This window comes from Pleurodeles waltl, chromosome 6, assembly GCF_031143425.1.
Source record: "Pleurodeles waltl isolate 20211129_DDA chromosome 6, aPleWal1.hap1.20221129, whole genome shotgun sequence".
Classification (NCBI taxonomy): Eukaryota; Metazoa; Chordata; class Amphibia; order Caudata; family Salamandridae; genus Pleurodeles; species Pleurodeles waltl.
This window is the reverse complement of record NC_090445.1, coordinates 844,893,439-844,913,495: the sequence shown is the minus strand read 5'-3', so window position 1 is coordinate 844,913,495 and position 20,057 is coordinate 844,893,439. Positions and strand designations below refer to the sequence as shown.

Here is a 20,057-nt window from a genome sequence, read left to right as displayed (position 1 = left end):
TCTATTTTAAACTGGATTCTATGCGAGGAAGGTGAAAGCTCTATGAACATTTTGGGCCAGATTGATCAAAATATTTTGCACTCGCAAACGGTGAAATCGGCCGTTTGCGAGTGCAAAATCGTGGTCTGCAATGCATCAAAGGAATTCGCAGACCACAAAATAGAAATCGCAAAAATTGCGATTTTTAGCGTTGCGACCTGGATTTTGCGAATCGCAATTTGCGATTCACAAAATCCAAGTCGCAAGGCAATTCTGCAAAAAAACGCAAATTGCGATTTTTCGCAGAATGGTATTTTGCACATGCAAAATACCATTGTCTGCAACCAGGTGGTAACCTGGTGCAAAATTTAAAAATGCAGTAAAACTGCATTTTTAAATTTAATATGTAAAGCACACATGCCCTTTTGGCATGTGTGTACTTTACATGGTAAAAAAAAAAAAAAATGGGGTGCAGGAGAGGGGGCCTTAGGCCCCCAGCACCCTGCCCTTTTTGCATTTCCCAAATTGCGATTTCTAGTTCAGAAATCGCAATTTAGGAAATGCAAAAAATTCGCAGCTATGGACCAACAGGCCCATAGATGCGAATGGGGCCAGTATCGCAATTTGCGATTCGGTAATTGCATTTGCGATTTTTAAGAAATCGCAATTACCGATTCGCAAATGTGATACATGGCCTTTTGCGAGTCGGTAATTGCGATTCCTTAAAAATCGCAATTACCGAATCGCAATGGGCCAGAATTATACATCTGGCCCTTAGTGACCAGAGCAGCAGGACTGCCCCCACCCTTCTCAGTATCTTTACTGGTGCAATATACGGGGTATCTATTCTTTATTTACTCATCTTGAACCCGGGACATCTCTCTGGGTTAACCTAGCAACAGTTGTTATAGTTCACCTGTGGGAATGTCTTTCCCGAGTTCAAAACTTATTTTTCTTCACAAGTACGGTAACGGTTTTACTTTGCTTGTGAACGGGATTAGTGTATCTCATCTTCAGGGTGCAATCAGGAAACAGGAGATGCCAGACATGAGGACTATCGTACCAGCTAGAAGTCCCTTAAAGCCTAGGTTTTTCAGCATTATCCATTCTTATTTGTCCTCAGTCTGTAGTGTGAGCCCCATCATCTGAACGGACATCATCTTCTCAGGAGGTTTGATTTAGGCATTCATCAATGTTTTCTCTTCTGTTAGTTGAGCCCCTTCCCCAATCTCTTAGTTCCATCCTTACAACTCTATCCTGGATAACTGAGTAGTGGCTAATATGTTCTTATTTGTAGGTTGGAAAGCAATTAGTGAGTATGCTGTCCAAACTGTTTGTTCATATGAGCACATCTGTGACTGCATTTTCATTGAAAGGGTGTGGAAGGAATATGGGGGTGTCGGACTCCGTTTTAAGCTGCCTATCAGAAATGGACATGAAACTGCACATCAGCAGAGTGCTGTGTTTCCATGTACGAGAAGAACACCGTGTGTCAATGTATGCAGACAGTCCCTGAATTCCCTATGTGCTTCCCCCTTCCCTCTGCTGCTGCTGCACATGAAGGTCAATGAAAGGGGTGTGAAGCTGCACAGATGGGGCTACTGAACTATTGAGTGGAGTAGTCCTCACCTGGTGCACTGTTGTGCCCTATTTCTGTTGCCGCACTTGTGTCTCAATATTCATACTGAAACAAACGTGTTGCTGCAGTTTTGTTTGTGCATTTATTGACATGCTGTTCTTAGCTACTTTCATTGTCACCTTAACATACGCAAGTTTCCACAGCCATAGTATAATTAATGTTATATGCCAGGGCTTAATTTGAGCCAGTGGTTTCTGTCCTGAACACTTTATTATCAACCTCAGCACTTATGACAGTCTGACATGGTTGTTTACTAATTCAATATACGTTAAAATGACTAATACCTGCTGCCCACACTATTATTATAGTTTTGGGGGCCTGGTCTAGACTAAATTGTCACACTTGTAGGAATGTGATGGTTAGTAGTTGTGATGGTACTTACTTTGGCACTACTAGTAGGGGCAGTCGGTGATGCAAGCTGCAGTGGCCTCCTAACAAGGGTCCTGACACTTATTATTTTTCAAATTAAGCACTGTTTTATGAAGTGGCTGTTGGAGTATTGGTTTCTGATGCTTAACTCTGGTGTCTTCAACAGAGATGGAAAGATTGCCCTTCATAAGATCCACAGCACCATCAGTTTACAGTTCACAGCGCATGAGCAGGATGTTAATTGCATTGATTGCCAGGAAGGCGTAATTGTGAGTGGCTCCAGGGACCGTACAGCTAAGGTGAGTTTGCACTGTTGTTTCATTGAATCTTAATGGGGACCCTAATAAATCTATATTTACTCTAATAGCTTTACATTTTTTCCAGCAGTTATTTCAATTTATCAAAGTTGCTTTACTTCCATCCCAGATTTTATGAATAGTTTCACATCACTATGTACAGGTGGCTCTGATGGTTAACAGGGAATGCCTAAAGCAAAGGATACGCATAAGAGAAATGCACTGTCCCTTTTTCAGTGTCCAGCTCAAACACTACATAATTCTCAAATGAAAATAAATAATTCCAATTATCCGGTGTGTGTGGTAAATACAGGTTGATGGAAAAAAGCAACAAAACCAATGGACATGCTTACAGTCACCCATATTTTTAATCTTCCTTGAAAACAAAAGCAAGCAAACCTCTTACAATGATAACAAGACTTCACAGACCTAGTTTTAAGTTTGTTATTTTGTTTTGAGAGTTGAGGCCTATGAGGGTGAGTCAGAGAGAAAGATGGAGTATTACAGGTGAAGATAAACCGTCTCTTCACAATTATCTCTTCTCAACACCTGCTGAAACTATTCTACCTTGGTTGAGTCATATGTATACAAATAACTGACAACACAGCGGGGAATGGGAACAGCCTTTTGTGTTGTAGTGGGTACTAAAGCTAGATGTTGTAATGCCTACTCTGTTTATAATCCAAATTTATTAATCTTCATGTTGCTCTTAGGGCAGTTTTCTCAAACCAACCTAAGTTGGCATGAACATTGATTTGTTCCTTATGCTAGACAGGGGATATACTCATTTGTAACACAGTTAGATGGAGCCCTCATCCCAGTTAAAAACTTCAAATCACAGTACCATCCATAATTATCTGAAAGATATCTTTCAGAAAAAAGGTGCTTAATTTGTTAAAACTACAGCTGGATCCTAATGGCAACTAAGAGTGCACAGATTGAAAAATGTAACAAGTCATCAGTGCATGGTGATTTTTGACAATACTCTTCCTGTTCTACTGAAAGAGTCTAAAGGCCTGATTTAGATATTGGCAGAGGGGTTACTCGGTCACAACGGTGACGGATATCCTGTATGCCGAAATTGAAATCCCATTATATCCAAAGGAATTTAGATTTCAGCGGATGGGATATCTGTCACCTTTGTGACTGAGTAACCTGTCCGCCAATATCTAAATCAGACCCTAAGTCAAGTGAGTTATTCCCCCTGACAATAAGCATTTGTAATGGGTACGCTAGTCTTTCGATTCAAGAAGTAAGATGTGTTCTTGTCAAGTTGCACCAATTTATATTGTGTGGCTAACAGATCATGTACCTGTCTACTAAGTTTAATTTTACGTCTAGAGGCATATGTGTTGAAATCAATACTAGGGCTGGGTCATTGGCCCTCATTCTGCCCATCTCGGTGAAAGTGAAGTGTAACTCTGTGTGAGCAGCTTACTTGACTGTTATGCTTAAATTTGAGTGAGACTTGTAAAGAGCATTCTGTAAATTACACTTAGTTTAGTGACGGAAATATGAATATAACTTGCATGAACTGGTTTGACATTTGTAGGGAGTCCTGATACTGGGGTGGAAATCTAAATTTCGCTACTCACTTACCTTTTACTACATAATTCGAATTACTGGAAATACCTCCAAGAGAGATTTGTGGCAGTAATATCTAACAATTATCAGAGTTAATTATGCATACTTCATTGAAAACGTATCTTGATTTTATTTATTGTGAATTTGCTGCCATTTTTAATTATTCTAAGCTCCATCGAGTCCTATTGACAACAGGAAGTATTTGATATTCCTTGTTAGAAGGGTATGGTATGACAACCCTAGGGTTCATCTTTTTTTTTGCCAAATAGAAATAGCATATGTTAATAAGTAATATTTAGCATGCAGGGAGAGCTGAATGAAGAGGCTAAGGAGACTTTCATGTTGTGATATCTTCTAATCTAAAGGAAATGAATGTGATGTAATTTTATGTCTGTTTTTATGAGTTCTGGAAAGTTAATTGAACAAGTAGGCATTGAATGAAAATGATTATGCCTTAAGTTATTTAGTATATCCATCTAAAAATATAAAAGCATCTATTATATGTTTCAAGTTCAAATTCTGAGATTGTATTGAGAAATTATTTTTTTTGATATTTGAAATCAAACTTAAAAAAATCATATTTTTCCGAAATCTAATTTGCTTGCGGTTTGGTACACATTGGCCTGTTATCTCCTACTATAATGGCATTCCTTCTGAAGTCCCTTTTGGGTATTTTGTTTAAAAAGTGGCTTCTCCATCAAATAATCAAACAGAAGAACGCTGGAAAAGTAAAGCATCAAACTTCTTTAAATCTGACTTGCACCAAACACCCACTGGGTCATGGAGATAAAATAGTGTAAACATGGTCCTTGTTTGTCCATAATTCTGGAGTGTGGAGAATTCTGGTATTTTGGGTGATTGTTTTAGAAACATGCACAATAGTCCCAAAATCACTGTAAATGCATGCTGGGATACTGTTTAAACACAATGCCACATGGAGGTGTTAGAAAGCCAGTAAGTACTAAGCACACTAAATACTAGCTCTGAAACGCAGGGAGCTGAGCCCAAATGATCGTACACGTGCTCCGAAGAATGTATATTCTGACAAATGAATGTCAGTTTGCCAAGAAAACGCATCAGAGTGACTGTTAACAATCCGCATTGAATGTAAAATTGGGCCAATGAAGTGGACTGTATAACTGTGTGCTGCTTACTCAGTGAGTCAGCAAGAAAGCGAAGCTTTCATTGGCAGTTACTGTCAGATCTGGCACAGACCACAGCACTGCAGATACATTTTCTACTTCATTCATATTTGAAGTAACGTTTTGCAAAATTAGTATCGTACCACAATACACAAACTTAAATCATCACCAGGACACCACAGCTCAAAAAACAATACTACAAAGTATATTTAGATAAGATTTTTGTATAGTGCTACGACATGATTTTTATTGAATAGTACCTTTTGTAGTTTATTGCTTTGGAGAATTGTTTTTCTCTTTGTTTTAGTCCGTACCCGTAGCGAGCTGAACACGTTTGCCACAGCTACAACGGGACGGCTCATGGTGATACATGGCTGTTCACCAAAAGGCTGACGGCAGAAAATTCTCACTTGGTCAATCAGAATAAACTTTTATTAAATGTTAATCTTTGGATCCACGGACCGATTAATCTAAAGATATGAAAATAACGCTTCAACGTGTGCCAAACCATGTTGCTAGCCTTTAGCTTTGGAACAAGGCATAGCAACACGTGGTATTGGAGTTTCAAAACCTGATTATCATATTTTTCCACTCTTTTCAACCTCTTTTCGTCACACACATTTAAATATGTATCACCAGCTATTGCCTAGTGTCAGCAACATGAATGAAAACTGGGATGTATAATTTAACACAATTCCCAATACTGGGATTGGGTACAACCGCTGTTTGCAGCTGAGCTTGGTATTTACTTGAAACATGTATAGAGATATTTAGAGTGATCCATTATAGTAAAACAGGATTGCATAAATATTTTGAACTTGAAGAAAACCAGTGTCTGGAATTGAATGCTGAATCTGAGTATGGCAGTAAGCGACTACAGTCTATCATATTATCGTTTTCAGGGACTCTGAGCATATCTCGCTCCCTCTTCCCTATAGGGTGCTTCCCTGTTCAAGCCTGGTGGTCATCGGTAGGCAGAGTAGCTCCCTTGTCACTTCTGTGGATGGGCCAGCCTGCAGTCAGGAGGCATAGCCACAGAGCCACTGTCCCTGATGTTCTAGTGATGATGACTGTTCTGGTGTGGATGTACTCCAAGTACATGATAGGAAGTACAGAGATGGGACTGAGGTAGACTCAGTAGCCTGGGAAGGGTGTAGATGGAAGTCCCTACAGAAAACACTGCACCCAAATATGATTTACATATTGTGTAAATAGTTAAATAAAGGTTTCTGTTCCTGCAGTGAGAAGTGTATGTCATTGAAAACAATACACCAGGCAACATGAATGGTATGTGAATGGCCTGACAGGACGATAATCCATCTACCTACTGCTCCAGATTTCCCATATATTCAACAAAGTCTCCACTCTCTGCTAAACAGGAGGACGTCCAAAACAATGTAAAGCAAGCACGTCATCTCATAATAAATAAGAAGGACATCCCTGCTACATTTCTGGAACACCCCACCTTGATGGCCATTGCAGATTAAATCTACCCCCTGTGTTAGAGAGATGTGGATATGACCAAGAAGGATCACAAACAATGTATCATTCAGGAGCCAAGGGCATGCAGGCATGTACAATCTGAACCAGCTAGCTAGAAGAAAATACTAATTTTAAGGGGCACCCATGGTGGACATTCCGAAGCTTCTCCAGTGAAAGGTTATTAGCATTATACATGGGGGCCAGCATGGCATTGTATCCATGAATCGGCTTCTCGGAGAGGAAGAAGTATGCTTTCCATCCCTACAAGACTTATTGGAGGAAAAACTTAGTAGGATTCCTGGACCTGAGGACCTGTAAAGGAAGGGGACCAAGTCCAAGAGTCACGATAGTGTCCAGGGGGGCAGGAGCCCAGCAAACCCTGGATGAAGGTCAGCAACAGGGGTAATTTCTGCGTTAAATAGGATTTTTTTTTACACGTGGATTGTTAGAGACCATCATGTCTGACCGTGGTCCTCCATTCAGTAGCTAAGAATTTGCACAAAACATTTTGCCGACAACATCTTTGTAGCCTTAATCAAATGGTATACTGAAGCAGTTTATAGCCAATTTTAAAAAGACTTTGAAAATTGCTCACCTAGAACAACTACTCTCTCCTAAGTGCTGTCAGTCAAATAGGGACTAATTTGATGTTCCAGATGATTTCACTGGCCAATCTTTGACAGCGATGTGTCTTTGAAGGAAGATTCACAACCAGATTCGTCAAGGAGTGACCTATCCACCAACCTCGTAAACTGAAGTACAAAATAATTATCTGCATGTGAAATAAAAATGAAAGAATATGCTGACGGAAATGCAAGCACAAAATCATCATACATTGAAGGCCTGGTGCTGGCCAAGGCAAAAGATTTGCGTATCAAAAATCCATCTTTCGACCCAGATCTTTACAGCGTAACCAATGTGAAGGGCTATATGATCAGTTAAAAGAGACAATGTCATGTCCTGACCAACATTCCTCATTCTTCAGTCTGGCGCTCAGAGCGGTGCATTGTTTAAAAGTGAAAATACTGAGAGGGGGGATTCCTAATTTCATGACTACGTCTGAAACATGGTATCCATGCCTAAACCTCCAGGTCCAGCTGATCTTTCCTCTACTGCTCCCATGCCTGCAAAACCAGCTGCTCGACGCAAGTTTCAGCCCCCTGAAAGAGACATCACCTTAATCAGATAAACCCTATTCAGGTAAAGTGTCTCTGACATTCTAGTGATGGTGTCCTCTGGTACCTAGATTATCTGGACGCACATGTGGAAGTACACGAAGGGAGCAGAGACAGACCCATGCTCTGCTCTTCTTGCAGACCTCATTCTGCAATTGAATTAGATATATAGAAGCTCTTGGAAATAGTTAAACGTGTGTTTCCACACTCTAACCTTTTAGTGTCATTTAAGATGATACAAGGCAGGAAAGAAGAGTAAGAAGGGAGTTTGATACCTTAGTGGGCTGGCAAGGGGGGGTGGGGAAGCTGTAGCTGGCAAGATGGGACAACCACTAGTAGAGTGCTGCAGGCATCAAGTAGTAGACAAATCGAATTGAGAGAGTGCCTTGGATGGTCAGGAAGATGGTATAACATGCAAAGAAAGGAATATATTTCCTCAGAACTAGAGGCAGATCGACACAATGTACAAGTCAGCGAAAACTATAGCCTTGCCAGCACCATTGCCGTTACTGTCAAACGCTTTCTTTTGTGAAATGATTTGTAATAGTTTTTCAGTCACAAGATATTCATAGATTGCGTTAAATCAATGGCATCAGACACAATGTAGACATTTTTGTGAAAAATAGGTCACAGGCCATTTGTGATAGCTGCAGAGAGGATATAGTTGATCAATAAGACTTCTGTGTTTATTTGCTACTGAGTTCAGAGTAACTTTTATTATTCATTTTTATGATACATCCTCGACAACCATGGGCCAGCAAGTAGAACAAAATGTAATGAACAGAAAAGCCAATATCTTTCAAGATAGAAACCCCCTTCCTTCACCCCACACCCTTATACCGCCAGTACTCGGGTCCGTTTTACCTTGCTTGTTCACTGGAGTTTCTTGCATGTGGTTAGTCTTTATTTTATTTTTTTATAACAATCTTGCATTGTCACAATAGTAAGTTGTTAGCATGCTGAGGAAAAATGTGAAGCACCTCTAAATATTGTGGACCTATCTCTAAAGTGAATGGCCAGGACACTTGGGAAGGTCGATCAATAAAAATCGGAGGAGATCAGTCTGTGGTCATTGTGATTTTCTCTATTGCCAATAGATGTAATAATGATTCAATATTTTGTAGATTTAATCTATCTATATTAGTCAAATTTGTATCATTCAAGCAGCAAATATTTAGATAGCTGGCAGAGTACTATTTCCCCTTAGTGGATTTCGATGATAAAGCCCCTGAGTATGGTACCCCTAACCAACTAGTCACTGGGTCTCTTGAGAGTCTAAAATGAAACAAATTATCAAAAGCTTCTAATCTCATGTCCCAGAATTTATGTAATTTGATGCAATGCCATAAATGTTGTAAAAGAGAGCTTGTTGCTTCACTCTCCTCCACTATCTTTCAGATTTATTTCCCTCCCGTTCATGTAGGTTTTCTTGAATCTGCTTCCAATCAAGCCATAGTTTGCACTAGGGTTTTCGGCCCCTTGCACTACACAGTATTTTATGAGTTTTGTTTTGTGCATTTTGTTGTGCATTTTAACCCAATCTTCCTCTCTAAATTCTCTACACTGTTCTTCTTCCGTCTCCTACTTCGTGTGGGTTTAGAAATTAATGTCACTGTAGAAGTAATTTTTACCTATTGGAAATCAGATATCTTGCTTGAATATCCCCATAACAGCCAGTTTTTAAAAACCACAACGTCTCTAGTGGCCCCATTCTTTTATGTTGGGTGCAGGGACCAGTGCCTTATCTGGAGGTAATGAAAACACACTACTTCAGGTCACCTATATGCACGCTTGAAATCTTCAAATGATTTAATTTGCACTCCTTTGAAAACAGAACCTAACAAGACGTGTATTCTCTCCAGAGTCAGATTCAGAATCGTCTTGGACCAGGTGCTGAGGGAAGGAGGGGCCAGGTAGTAAACCCCTTTTGTTCTTCTGGCTTTCTATTACTGTATATATCCTCTATCTCCCTATTATTTCGGGATGAGTACAGCCCCCAACCTGTGTGCATCTTTGCTATCAGAGGGACCAACCAAAAGCGGGACAAAGCTGTGACATAATCAACAAAAGCATCATTGTTTTTCAGTTTCCTTCTTCACTGACTATCAAGAGTCTCAGTTGAGAGGCTTGGTAGTAGTACAATAGATGTAGGACCACCAGTTCACCCATCAAGGAGGGTAGGTGCTTGCTGGCATGTGGTTCGTCTGTTTCTCGGTTGGTTTTCTCCCGTCCCATATGAAATGATCAATGGCTATGTGCAATTGTTTGATTATTCTCGGTGCTAGTGGAATTGGGAGTGTTTGAAATAAACAAAAATGTTTAGGGATGACTGTCAATTTCACAGTTGCTATTCTTCCTGACCACATTGAGGTGCTCTTGTTCATCTCTGTAGCTCCCTCTTTAGAACTTGTGACAAGTGAGAAAGTTCAGCGACACAGTCTTTAAGATAGATGAGGATATTTGTACACCAAAATGTGTAACTACTGTAGGAGTCCATTGAAGTGGGAATTGTGCTTGTAGGACTTACACCTGTGTTTGTAGCTAATATTTTTGATTTGTGTACAATTATCATGCAGCTTAAGAGGATATGGAACTTTGTTATATCCTCCATGCGCGCAAATAGTCAGTTACCCTTACCATGAGGTAGTCCGTAAACAAAGTGTAGGAGGCTGGCCTGGCTTATAGTGGGTACCTTGTGGTACTTACACCCTGTGCCAGGTCCAGTTATCCCTTATTAGTAGAATAGAGGTGTTTCTAGCAGCTTAGGCTGATAGAAGGTAGCTATGGTAAAGCAGCTTAGGCTGAACTAGGAGACATGCAAAGCTCCTACTATGCCACTTATATCATATAGCACAATATCATAAGAAAACACAATACTCAGAGTTGCTAAAAATAAAGGTACTTTATTTTAGTGACAATATGCCAAAAGTATCTCGGGGGATACCCTCACTTAGGAGGTAAGTAATATACACAAATTATATGTACACAAACCCAAAACAGGTAAGTAACAGTAAGAAAAGTAGTGCAAACAATGTAGAATCACAATAGGATGCAATAGGTAGACATAGGTCTAGGAGCAACACAAACCATATACTCCAAAAGTGGAATGCGAATCACGAATGGACCCCAGACCTATGGGAGGTTGTCGAGGGTCGCTGGGACTGTAAGAAAACAATAAGGGTGTCCAAAATACCCCACCCCAAGACCCTGAAAAGTAGGAGTAAAGTCACCCTACTACCCCAGAAAGACACAATAGTCGTGATAGGGGATTCTGCAAGAACCAGCAAAACACTGAAGATTGATTCCTGGACCTGAGGACCTGTAAAGGAAGGGGACCAAGTCCAAGAGTCACAAAAGTGTCCAGGGGGGCAGGAGCATACCAAACCCTGGATGAAGGTGCAAAAGGGCTGCCTCCGGGTGGAAGGAGCCGAAGATTCTGCAACAACAAAAAGGGCTAGGAACTTCTCTTTTGGATGGGAGATGTCCCACGGCGTGCTGGAGGTTGCAGAAGTGTTTCCAGGCAGAAATACCGCAAACAAGCCTTGCTAGCTGCAAGAGTCGCGGTTTAGGATTTTGGGTGCTGCTGTGGACCAGGATGTTGCGCCTTGGAGGAGGAGACAGAGGGGGTGATCAGCAACTCAGTGAGCCCCCACAGAACTAGGCAGCACCCGCAGAAGTACCGGAGCAGGCACTTAGAAGATCTGAGGACAGCAGTCGACTCAGAGTCACAAAGGAGGGTCCCACGATGTCGGAGTCCAACTCAGCGAGATGGGCAAGCCAGGACGGAGTGCTGGGGACCCAGGCTAGGCTGTGCACAAAGGAAGTCCTGGAAAAAAGCACAGAAGCCGGAGCAGCTGAAAATCACGCAGTACACAGGTTTGCTGTCTGGCGTGGGGAGGCATGGACTCACCTCCACCAAATTTGGACAGAAGGGCCACTGGACTGTAGGAGACACTTGGACCCAGCTCCTGTGTTCAAGGGACCACGCTCGTCAGGATGAGAGGGGACCCAGAGGACCGGTGATGCAGAGGTTTTGTGCCTGCCTTGGCCGGGGGAAGATTCCGTCGACCTACGGGAGATTTCTTCTTGCCTTCCAGTGCAGGGTGAAGGCAGACAGCCCTCAGAGCATGCACCACCAGGAAACCGTCGAGAAAACCGGCAGGATGAAGCGCTACAATGTTGCTGGTAGTTGTCTTGCTACTTTGTTGCGGTTAGCCCAAAAAGGAGGTTTGACTACTGAGAAAGGATGCTTGGCTACTAAGAGAGGTAAGCACCTATCAGGAGGGGTCTCTGACGTCACCTGCTGGCACTGGTCACTCAGAGCTGTCCATTGTGCCCCAACACCTCTGAATCCAAGATGGCAGAGGTCTGGGACACACTGGAGGAGCTCTGGGCACCTCCCCTAGGAGGTGCTGGTCAGGGGAGTGGTCACTCCCCTTTCTGTTGTCCAGTTTCGTGCCAGAGCAGGGCTGGGGGATCCCTGAACCGGTGTGGACTGGCTTATGCAGAGATGGGCACCATATGTGCCCTTCAAAGCATTTCCAGAGGCTGGGGAGGCTACTCCTCCCCAGCCCTCCACACCTGTTTCCAAAGAGAGAGGGTGTAACACCCTCTCTCAGAGGAAATCCTTTGTTCTGCCTTCCTGGGACCAGGCTGCCCAGGCTACAGAGGGGCAGAAACCTGTCTGAGGGGTTGGCAGCAGCTGCAGTGGAGACCCCGGAAAGGCAGTTTGGCAGTACCCGGGTTCTGTGCTAGAGACCCGGGGATGCATGGAATTGTCCCCCCAATACCAGAATGGTATTGGGGTGACAATTCCATGATCCTAGACATGTTACATGGCCATGTTCGGAGTTACCATTGTGACGCTACATATAGTTATTGACCTATATGTAGTGCACACGTGTAATGGTGTCCCCGCACTCACAAAGTCCGGGGAATTTGCCCTGAATGATGTGGGAGCACCTTGGTTAGTGTCAGGGTGCCCACACACTAAGTAACTTGGCACCCAACCTTCACCAAGTGAGGGTTAGACATATAGGTGACTTATAAGTTACTTATGTGCAGTGAAAATGGCTGTGAAATCACGTGGACGTTATTTCACTCAGGCTGCAGTGGCAGTCCTGTGTACAATTTGTCTGAGCTCCCTATGGGTGGCAAAAGAAATGCTGCATCCCATAGGGATCTCCTGGAACCCCAATACCCTGGGTACCTAGGTACCATATACAAGGGAATTATAAGAGTGTTCCAGTGTGCCAATGAGAATTGGTAAAATTAGTCACTAGCCTGCAGTGACTATTTTAAAGCAGAGAGAGAGCATAAACACTGAGGTTCTGGTTAGCAGAGCCTCAGTGATACAGTTAGGCACCACACAAGGAACACATATAGGCCACAAACTTATGAGCACTGGGGTCCTGGCTAGCAGGATCCCAGTGACACATATCAAACACACAGACAACATAGGGTTTTCACTATGAGCACTGGGCCCTGGCTAGCAGGATCCCAGTGAGACAGTAAAAACATCCTAACATATACTCACAAACAGGCCAAAAGTGGGGGTAAAAAGGCTAGAAAGAGGCTACCTTCCTACACAAAGTAATCTAGTTAAAAATGTATCACTGCCCATTGGAACACATTTAATGGCCTTTTTGTGAAGGACATGATCAGCTGACTGGTTCCATCCCTAAAGCTAACAGTAAGTGTGACAGGGCCAGTCTTGTGTTTTTCGTCCTCTCAATTACCACTGATTTACAGTCTGACCTATTCACTTTAATATGAGTGATGCAAGACTGGTAGTTGGCTAGAAGCCAAGCTGTAAATTGGAGTCCAACTCACATAGCTCTTAGAATCTTTCACATAAGTGTCCACTTGACACCGTTGAACTCGGTCTCTGCATTTAGCATGATAAGCATTGTTTTTGTTGTTTATGACGTGCACTTATTCTACTACATTTAAAATTTCTGCTGCCTTTTGGCTAGGTTCTACTTTAGAAATACTACATGAATACATACATATATTCAGTCTGTCCTCAGTATTATCTGGACACTGTTCGACTGCAACAAATTCTTATTGATCTGGTAAAACCAGATCTATTGAGAGAGAGCCAGGTAAAGTGCTTTCCATCAGTTTTAATTAAAGAAATTGACCCGTATTAGCCAGATTGTAGAGGATCCTTACATGGCTGCGGATCACAGTATGGCCATGCCAGTTTGAACCCTTGTGCTCAGAAGGTGTCAAATTAGGGAGTATTGGGGACAGGGGCTACTTGGATAGTTCTTATTTAAAAGGGCCATGAAGGCATCTGGCCCAAGTGCCTTCTCAGTTTTAAGCCTATAACTAGCATTCATTATCTCATCTATAGGGATATATAAATTGGGTCTGCCAGTGCTGCTATGTATAACTCTGAGATTCTTGACAGTTAGGCAGACTGGAGATATAGATCTGTTTCCCCATCTGTACAAGGTCTTATATTATTTTCACAACCTTTTGGCAATCGCTTCACCTTCCATCACTCTGCTTCCCTTTTTCAGCTAGAAGTGTTTTGTAACTCTTTGACTCTCTACTCAACTTACTAGCTAATGTGAACCACCTTGTCACCAGAGACTTAACACATCTCTTTAATTCTAAGTCTGTATATGCTGCTTTGTCAAGGTTGAGCACCTGCACTTAAGCTCTATGCGCAAACATGTTGCGTTCTATCTCATTTGACTGCTTGTGCTCTTGTTTCATATAAGGCAGACTACTTCTAATTTAGCACTCAACTCTTTACATGCTCTATTGATGTTGGCTGACTCTGCTATGAACCTTCCCCTTAGTACCGCCTTCAGTGTGTCCCAAAGAGCAGCCATTGTCAAACCATCCTTATTGTTTTCATTCAAAACTTCTTGAATGTTTTTTGTTACAACTCGGTCCAACAAAAGGTTGTTATTTCGTCTCCATCTAGGTTTCTGCCCTATTCGATCTGTAGTAGAACAATATTGTGAATTGTTGTGTTGTTGGATAGTGCTATTTGGGAAATGTTTGAGCTGGGGATGTGCTAACTAGAAAGTAGTCAAGACGTGCATATGATCTGTGAATAGCTGAATAAGCAAAGTCTATGTAATTTTGATGCTGAGGCCTCCATTGATCCTGTAACCTTGTGAGTCCAGCCATTCTTTCCAGATCACTCCGAACAACCAATTTCGCTGGCTAAACCTTTCACATGAGCTATTATTAATTATGCTCAAGTGATAAGTTTCCACTCTGCAAAGGCACAAACTTCAGATATTGTTGCCTTAAGAATGATTCCTGGCTTTTGTGTGCACCATTTAGGGCAGTGATCATGAATGTGTTTGGCCACACAATAAAAACTACACGCAGCCTTCGATCAGCTTAGTCAACATTTGCCATTTTAACTGTTGCATCAAATCACCTAGAAAACAAAATGGCTACTGCTTCTATTTTGATGAGCCAGAAGAGAATTTGTGGACTGGGAAATTCTGTGAGCACATTCTCAGGCAAGCACCTTGAATCATGAGAGTCTCTTTCAAAAGACAAATGTTCCCCTCTGTTTACTTTTAAGAAGTTTGGAATTGCCAGGCAATGTGCAGGGACGTCTATCTCTTTCACATTTTCTTTGCTTTTCAGCAACGTTTTCTCAAAGATGTTCATCTTTGGGTATTTGCCACATAATATGGTAGTTTATTCAGTTACTGAGGTAGCAGACAAATGTATGTATAGTCTGCCTAGGTGTGCTGATAGGTATGCCTCATGTTTACACAATGCAGTGGACCCTTATCTCTGAAATGCATGTATACAAAGAAGGCTAGGTAGCACTGTCTATGCCTTGGTGAGAGAAGCCGAAAGGGAGCATGGCTGCTTAATCAGTTGCCAACATTTATTTAGCCATAGACTTTAGTAACTTTCAATTCACTCAAAATTGGGAGCTGTCTCAAGCAGTTTTCAAACTATGTGAACAGGACCGTGGCACCTACCTGGCTTCTGACCTAGACAGTGGTCTAGGTTGATACTTAAGTCATCCATTTTGAGAAGTATTTTTACCTGTAGCCTGCCTGAGGTGGTACTGGACTCAACCCTTCGAAGTTAGGGCTTGGTCTTCAGTGGAATGTCTTACTCATCTCCGAGGTTGCCTTTTGGGTCTTTCATGTGGAGATTTGGGACTGCAAATGGAAGCAGTAGTAGACTTTCTTGGGTTATGATTGTTTCATACTTTGCCTTCAACATCTCCCCCCCACTGTGTAAGGTTTGTTATTGCACCTTTTTAAAAACCAAGGTTTTTGGGTTACCGACTCATTCCCATGAGTAGTAGTGGACTTTGAGCCATTAATATCAGTCACTACAAACAAATTGGTTTTAAAAGGCAGGTTTAGCTTCCTTCATTGATGTTGATTCCTTACAATCACTGAATTTCCCACTGGAATAGACATTGCATTATTGGGCACTCGCTGTCCTTTCTCTTTGTTTTCACATGAGTATTTGTTTTGACAGTTCCAACTCCAGAGCAGAACTTATGGTGGTTTCCTATCCTCTGGAGCAATGATGGAAACAACCTAGCTGAAGAGTGAATCATTACTATTTGTTTGAATGCTTGATCACTGATTAAATTAACTTGTATTTCTGGCCTTGAGGCTTCTGCCGCCTCTGCTAGGCTCCCTTTATTGAAAGACCTGCAGTAATATGACAGGAATGTTGGTTTCTGATCTGCTTATACCATTAAAATCCAATTCCTGAAGCGGCAATGTTTGTTTCTTGTCTGTCACACGAGGAGCATATACGTTAAAAATCGATCTGAAGAGATTGTGGTACCTCCACAAAGTAGCTGAATTGCAGATTTGTAAAATTGTCTTTGATTCGACTTTTTTGTGTAAAGGCTCAAGTGAAAACGCCATTTGAATCAAATTTATTTTTCCATGAAAATGTTGACCATTTTCCGACATTTTAGTTTTCTTGAAAAGAAACAAGCAACATCATACTCTCAAACCTGAATTATGCTATACCACGGCATTCTACTCTTAACCATAAAAAGGCTACAGGGCGTTCAAAATTCAGCAGCAAGACTACTACTAAATGCAAAGATGCCAGCTCACATTTTGCCTCTACTATAGGCTCTCAACTGGCTACATCGGAACAAGATCCTCTTTTAAGCTATTACTCATGACTCAGTGATTCATAGCAATGGACTAAACATCCTTAAATCAAAAATTGCCAAATACCTCCAGCCAAAAAACGTATCTTCCAAGCTGGCACCATATCCAATTATTTCAGTGCACAGGGGAAAACACTGCTGCCACTACTTTCTTATTTTAAGCTGCCAAATTATTGAATTCCTCACCTACAAAGATTAGAGCCAATGAGAATCACAGGTAGTTCACAGAATAGTTAAGAGTTAGTTATTCCCAATGGGATCCATCAGAGAATCTATATTATCTCATTCACAAATGCAATCCTCCCTGGCCGCAGACAGATACTGCTGTCTACCATATAAGCTCAGTCTCCATACAAATGCTATTTTTCTGAGATCAGGGGAAACCCAGATCAACACAGTCAAATTTCAAACTGATGATCCACTCCCCCACATCTTACCTGTCTAATCCAAAGAACCAGCTCCCCAGATACTCATAATAACACAGTGCCTCATATTAAAAAGAGTTTAGCACAAAGCCGATTGTATGGAAATAATCTTATCAATTACAGTTACCTATGAAAGGACAAAGTTTTAACACCATAGGCAGCCACTGAACACGAAAGATGCTACAACATATAGCACCTCCCATGTGGCAACCTTCAATCCTTCGTTCAACAGTTTACTTGCTTTCTCAAAAACCGTCCTCTCAATGTGTGTCTTATACCATACATGAAAAAAATGTGACTATGACTAAGCGAGTCAAAGAACTTTATTCGGTCTAGTTAAAACTAGGCCTTAAAAGTGCAATATAATACATTGCAATACAAATGATGTAAAAAAAAAAAATTGTTAGAAGTATTGTGATTAAAAGAGACACGGTGCTTTAGCAGCTTATGATTTCAGCAATCCTCATAATTTAAAAAAAGATTGATATATGAAAATATAGCTTTGCTCCCCCAACCATACACAGATAAACACATTAAACGGAGAACAAGTGCAAAGAGAGAAGAACAAAAACCTCAAATAAATAGGTCTGCTATGTGATCCTACTAAATGAAAAAATAGATCCAAACAAATCACTCAGTCATGCTCAAGGGTCTTCCTGATCTTGATCACAAGTTTGAGGTAAATATAAACTGTCGCTATTATTTCATTGGGTGCAAGATGTTGAAGAAGAAAAAATGCCTGTGTGCATTGTCTTACAGAATGTTTAATGAAGGGTGCAAGATCTGGCTTTGGAATAAATACTACAGATGAACATTATATGTAAAGTGCTTTGTGATGAAGCCTGATTGCAGGGCCACAGATGGAGATTACACTCCCAATTGCTACAATGTGGAAAGGAAACTAACCTATGGAATAGTTGTAATCTAAACTTCAGGAGGATAAAGTGCTGCTAGTGCTATGGATTAAGTAGCAGAAAAGGCTGGGAACCATAAATTGGGGCCAACAATAGGTAAGAAAGAACAGATGGCAATATCCTAGCTTTTTCCCACCTCGCAGCTCCAAGCAGTGTGCTATATATATATCCCTCATTGCCCTTTTGCTGAGGGAGGATAAAGTAGTGGGGTCTTCAAAAAATCTGGTCTGGAGAGGGCTCTAGCAGTGTCCCTAATTTTCCTCAGCCATGGAATCTCGAAACTGCAGACCAGAGACAGGCAGACATTCATCAATCTATTTATTGCAGGTGCCTCACTGGTCCAGACTCTGAGACGCACAATAAATGGACATCTGTGCAATTTGGCACAGAAACTTGGGAAGAAAACTCATGTGAGACTGCTGACTATAAGGGAAAGTGGCTGACCACAGCACTTTATGGGGTGGGTTTGTGGGAGCATATAAATAGCCACGCCCTCTAATTGGTACAAAATGCATTTCTATATTCTTTCTCTACTGACTAGCAGTTCAATATATGTTTGTCACGCAGAGTTAGGCTTGTCTTTTATATTTGATACTGTTAAGATACAACCAGAATTATTGTGGCATAAGATCTGGACTTCTGAGCACACAGGCTTTAATAGTGAGCTAATAAGGAATTGCTGCAAATCTACTTCAGTGCGACATATTCCATGGATAAAATATATTTAAAATGTTATGGGTAATCTGGGGCACCCTGAGTCCTTTGATTGACTGGAAACTGTGGAGCATTCGCAAGAAAAAAATTAAAAAATATATTCTTCGACCCTACTAGGAAGTACGATTGTCTGCGGAGCTGTTAAAACCAACTGTGCTCAGAAACTGAATGATGTTGGTAACAGATGATGTGCAACCTTATTTGAAACAGGTGATCAATGCTCAACATAGGGGTGTTTTAACACGTTTTAGATTGGAGATATTTCATTGTCTGACGAGTTTCCTCAACATTAATGATTGGTCTCAGGTGAAAGCTGTGTCCCTATGCTAACGTGTTGACTCAAAGCACTTTCCATATTGTGTTGTTTTGTTTTGTAAATAGTACCATGCACAAGGAAGCACTTGATTTTACGATTGTTGAGGTCTTTGAACTTTGCACAGTGTCGCCCAGCATATCCGTTTTTACAATCTTTGCCATCTGTTTTTATATGTAATATGATGTCTAAATACTTATGGGTGTGATAAAACAGAGAAATACTGCACAGGTCCAGTAGGCATGTTTTTGATGGGTGATTGCTATACAATTTCTATTGAGATCTGTAGAGAATAGATGATGTTATCATGAATCTGTATTTTAAATTATTTTAATTCATTAATGTGTATGCTTTTATTATTTTTATATGCAAAATCGAATAAAGCTTGGTTTGACTCTTTGACTCAAAGTGTGTTTGTGAAATGTATGTTTGTGTAAGATTTGTTGAACCTGGCATCCTTGGGGTGTTCTTACCCCAGACTTTTTGCCTTTACCTCCTGTTTTGTTGTAACTTTTTGTTGACCTCGGGACTTTGAGCACTTTACCTCTGCTAACTTGTGCTGAAGTGCATGTGCTTCTCCCCTAAAACATGGTAACATTTGTGTATCCACAATTGTCAGACTAAATTTACATATAGGTTCCTTGTAAAGTGGTATCTTACATGCATGTCCTAGTGTGTCTACAGGACTAATTGTGCCACCCACTTAGGTAGCCCTGTAAACATGTCTCAGGCCTGCTACTGCAGAGCCTGTATGTGCAGTCTCACTGCCACCGACTTGGCATTCAGAACCTTTTGCCAAGCCTTAAACTCCCATTTTCTTGCATATACATCACCCCTAAGGTAGGCACTAGGTAGCCCATAGGACAGGGTGCCATGTAAGTAA

At 41.3% G+C, this 20,057-nt stretch overlaps 1 protein-coding gene across 2 annotated transcripts in view; it reads left to right on the top strand.

The window, feature by feature from the left end:
* FBXW4 (F-box and WD repeat domain containing 4) overlaps nt 1-20,057 on the top strand; it is a 559,762-nt gene that overhangs the window by 113,184 nt on the left and 426,521 nt on the right. For both annotated transcript variants that reach the window (XM_069239564.1, XM_069239565.1), the window contains exon 4: nt 2,154-2,286. In XM_069239564.1, the coding sequence (XP_069095665.1) occupies nt 2,154-2,286 (133 nt within the window). The remainder of the gene's footprint in view (nt 1-2,153; nt 2,287-20,057) is intronic.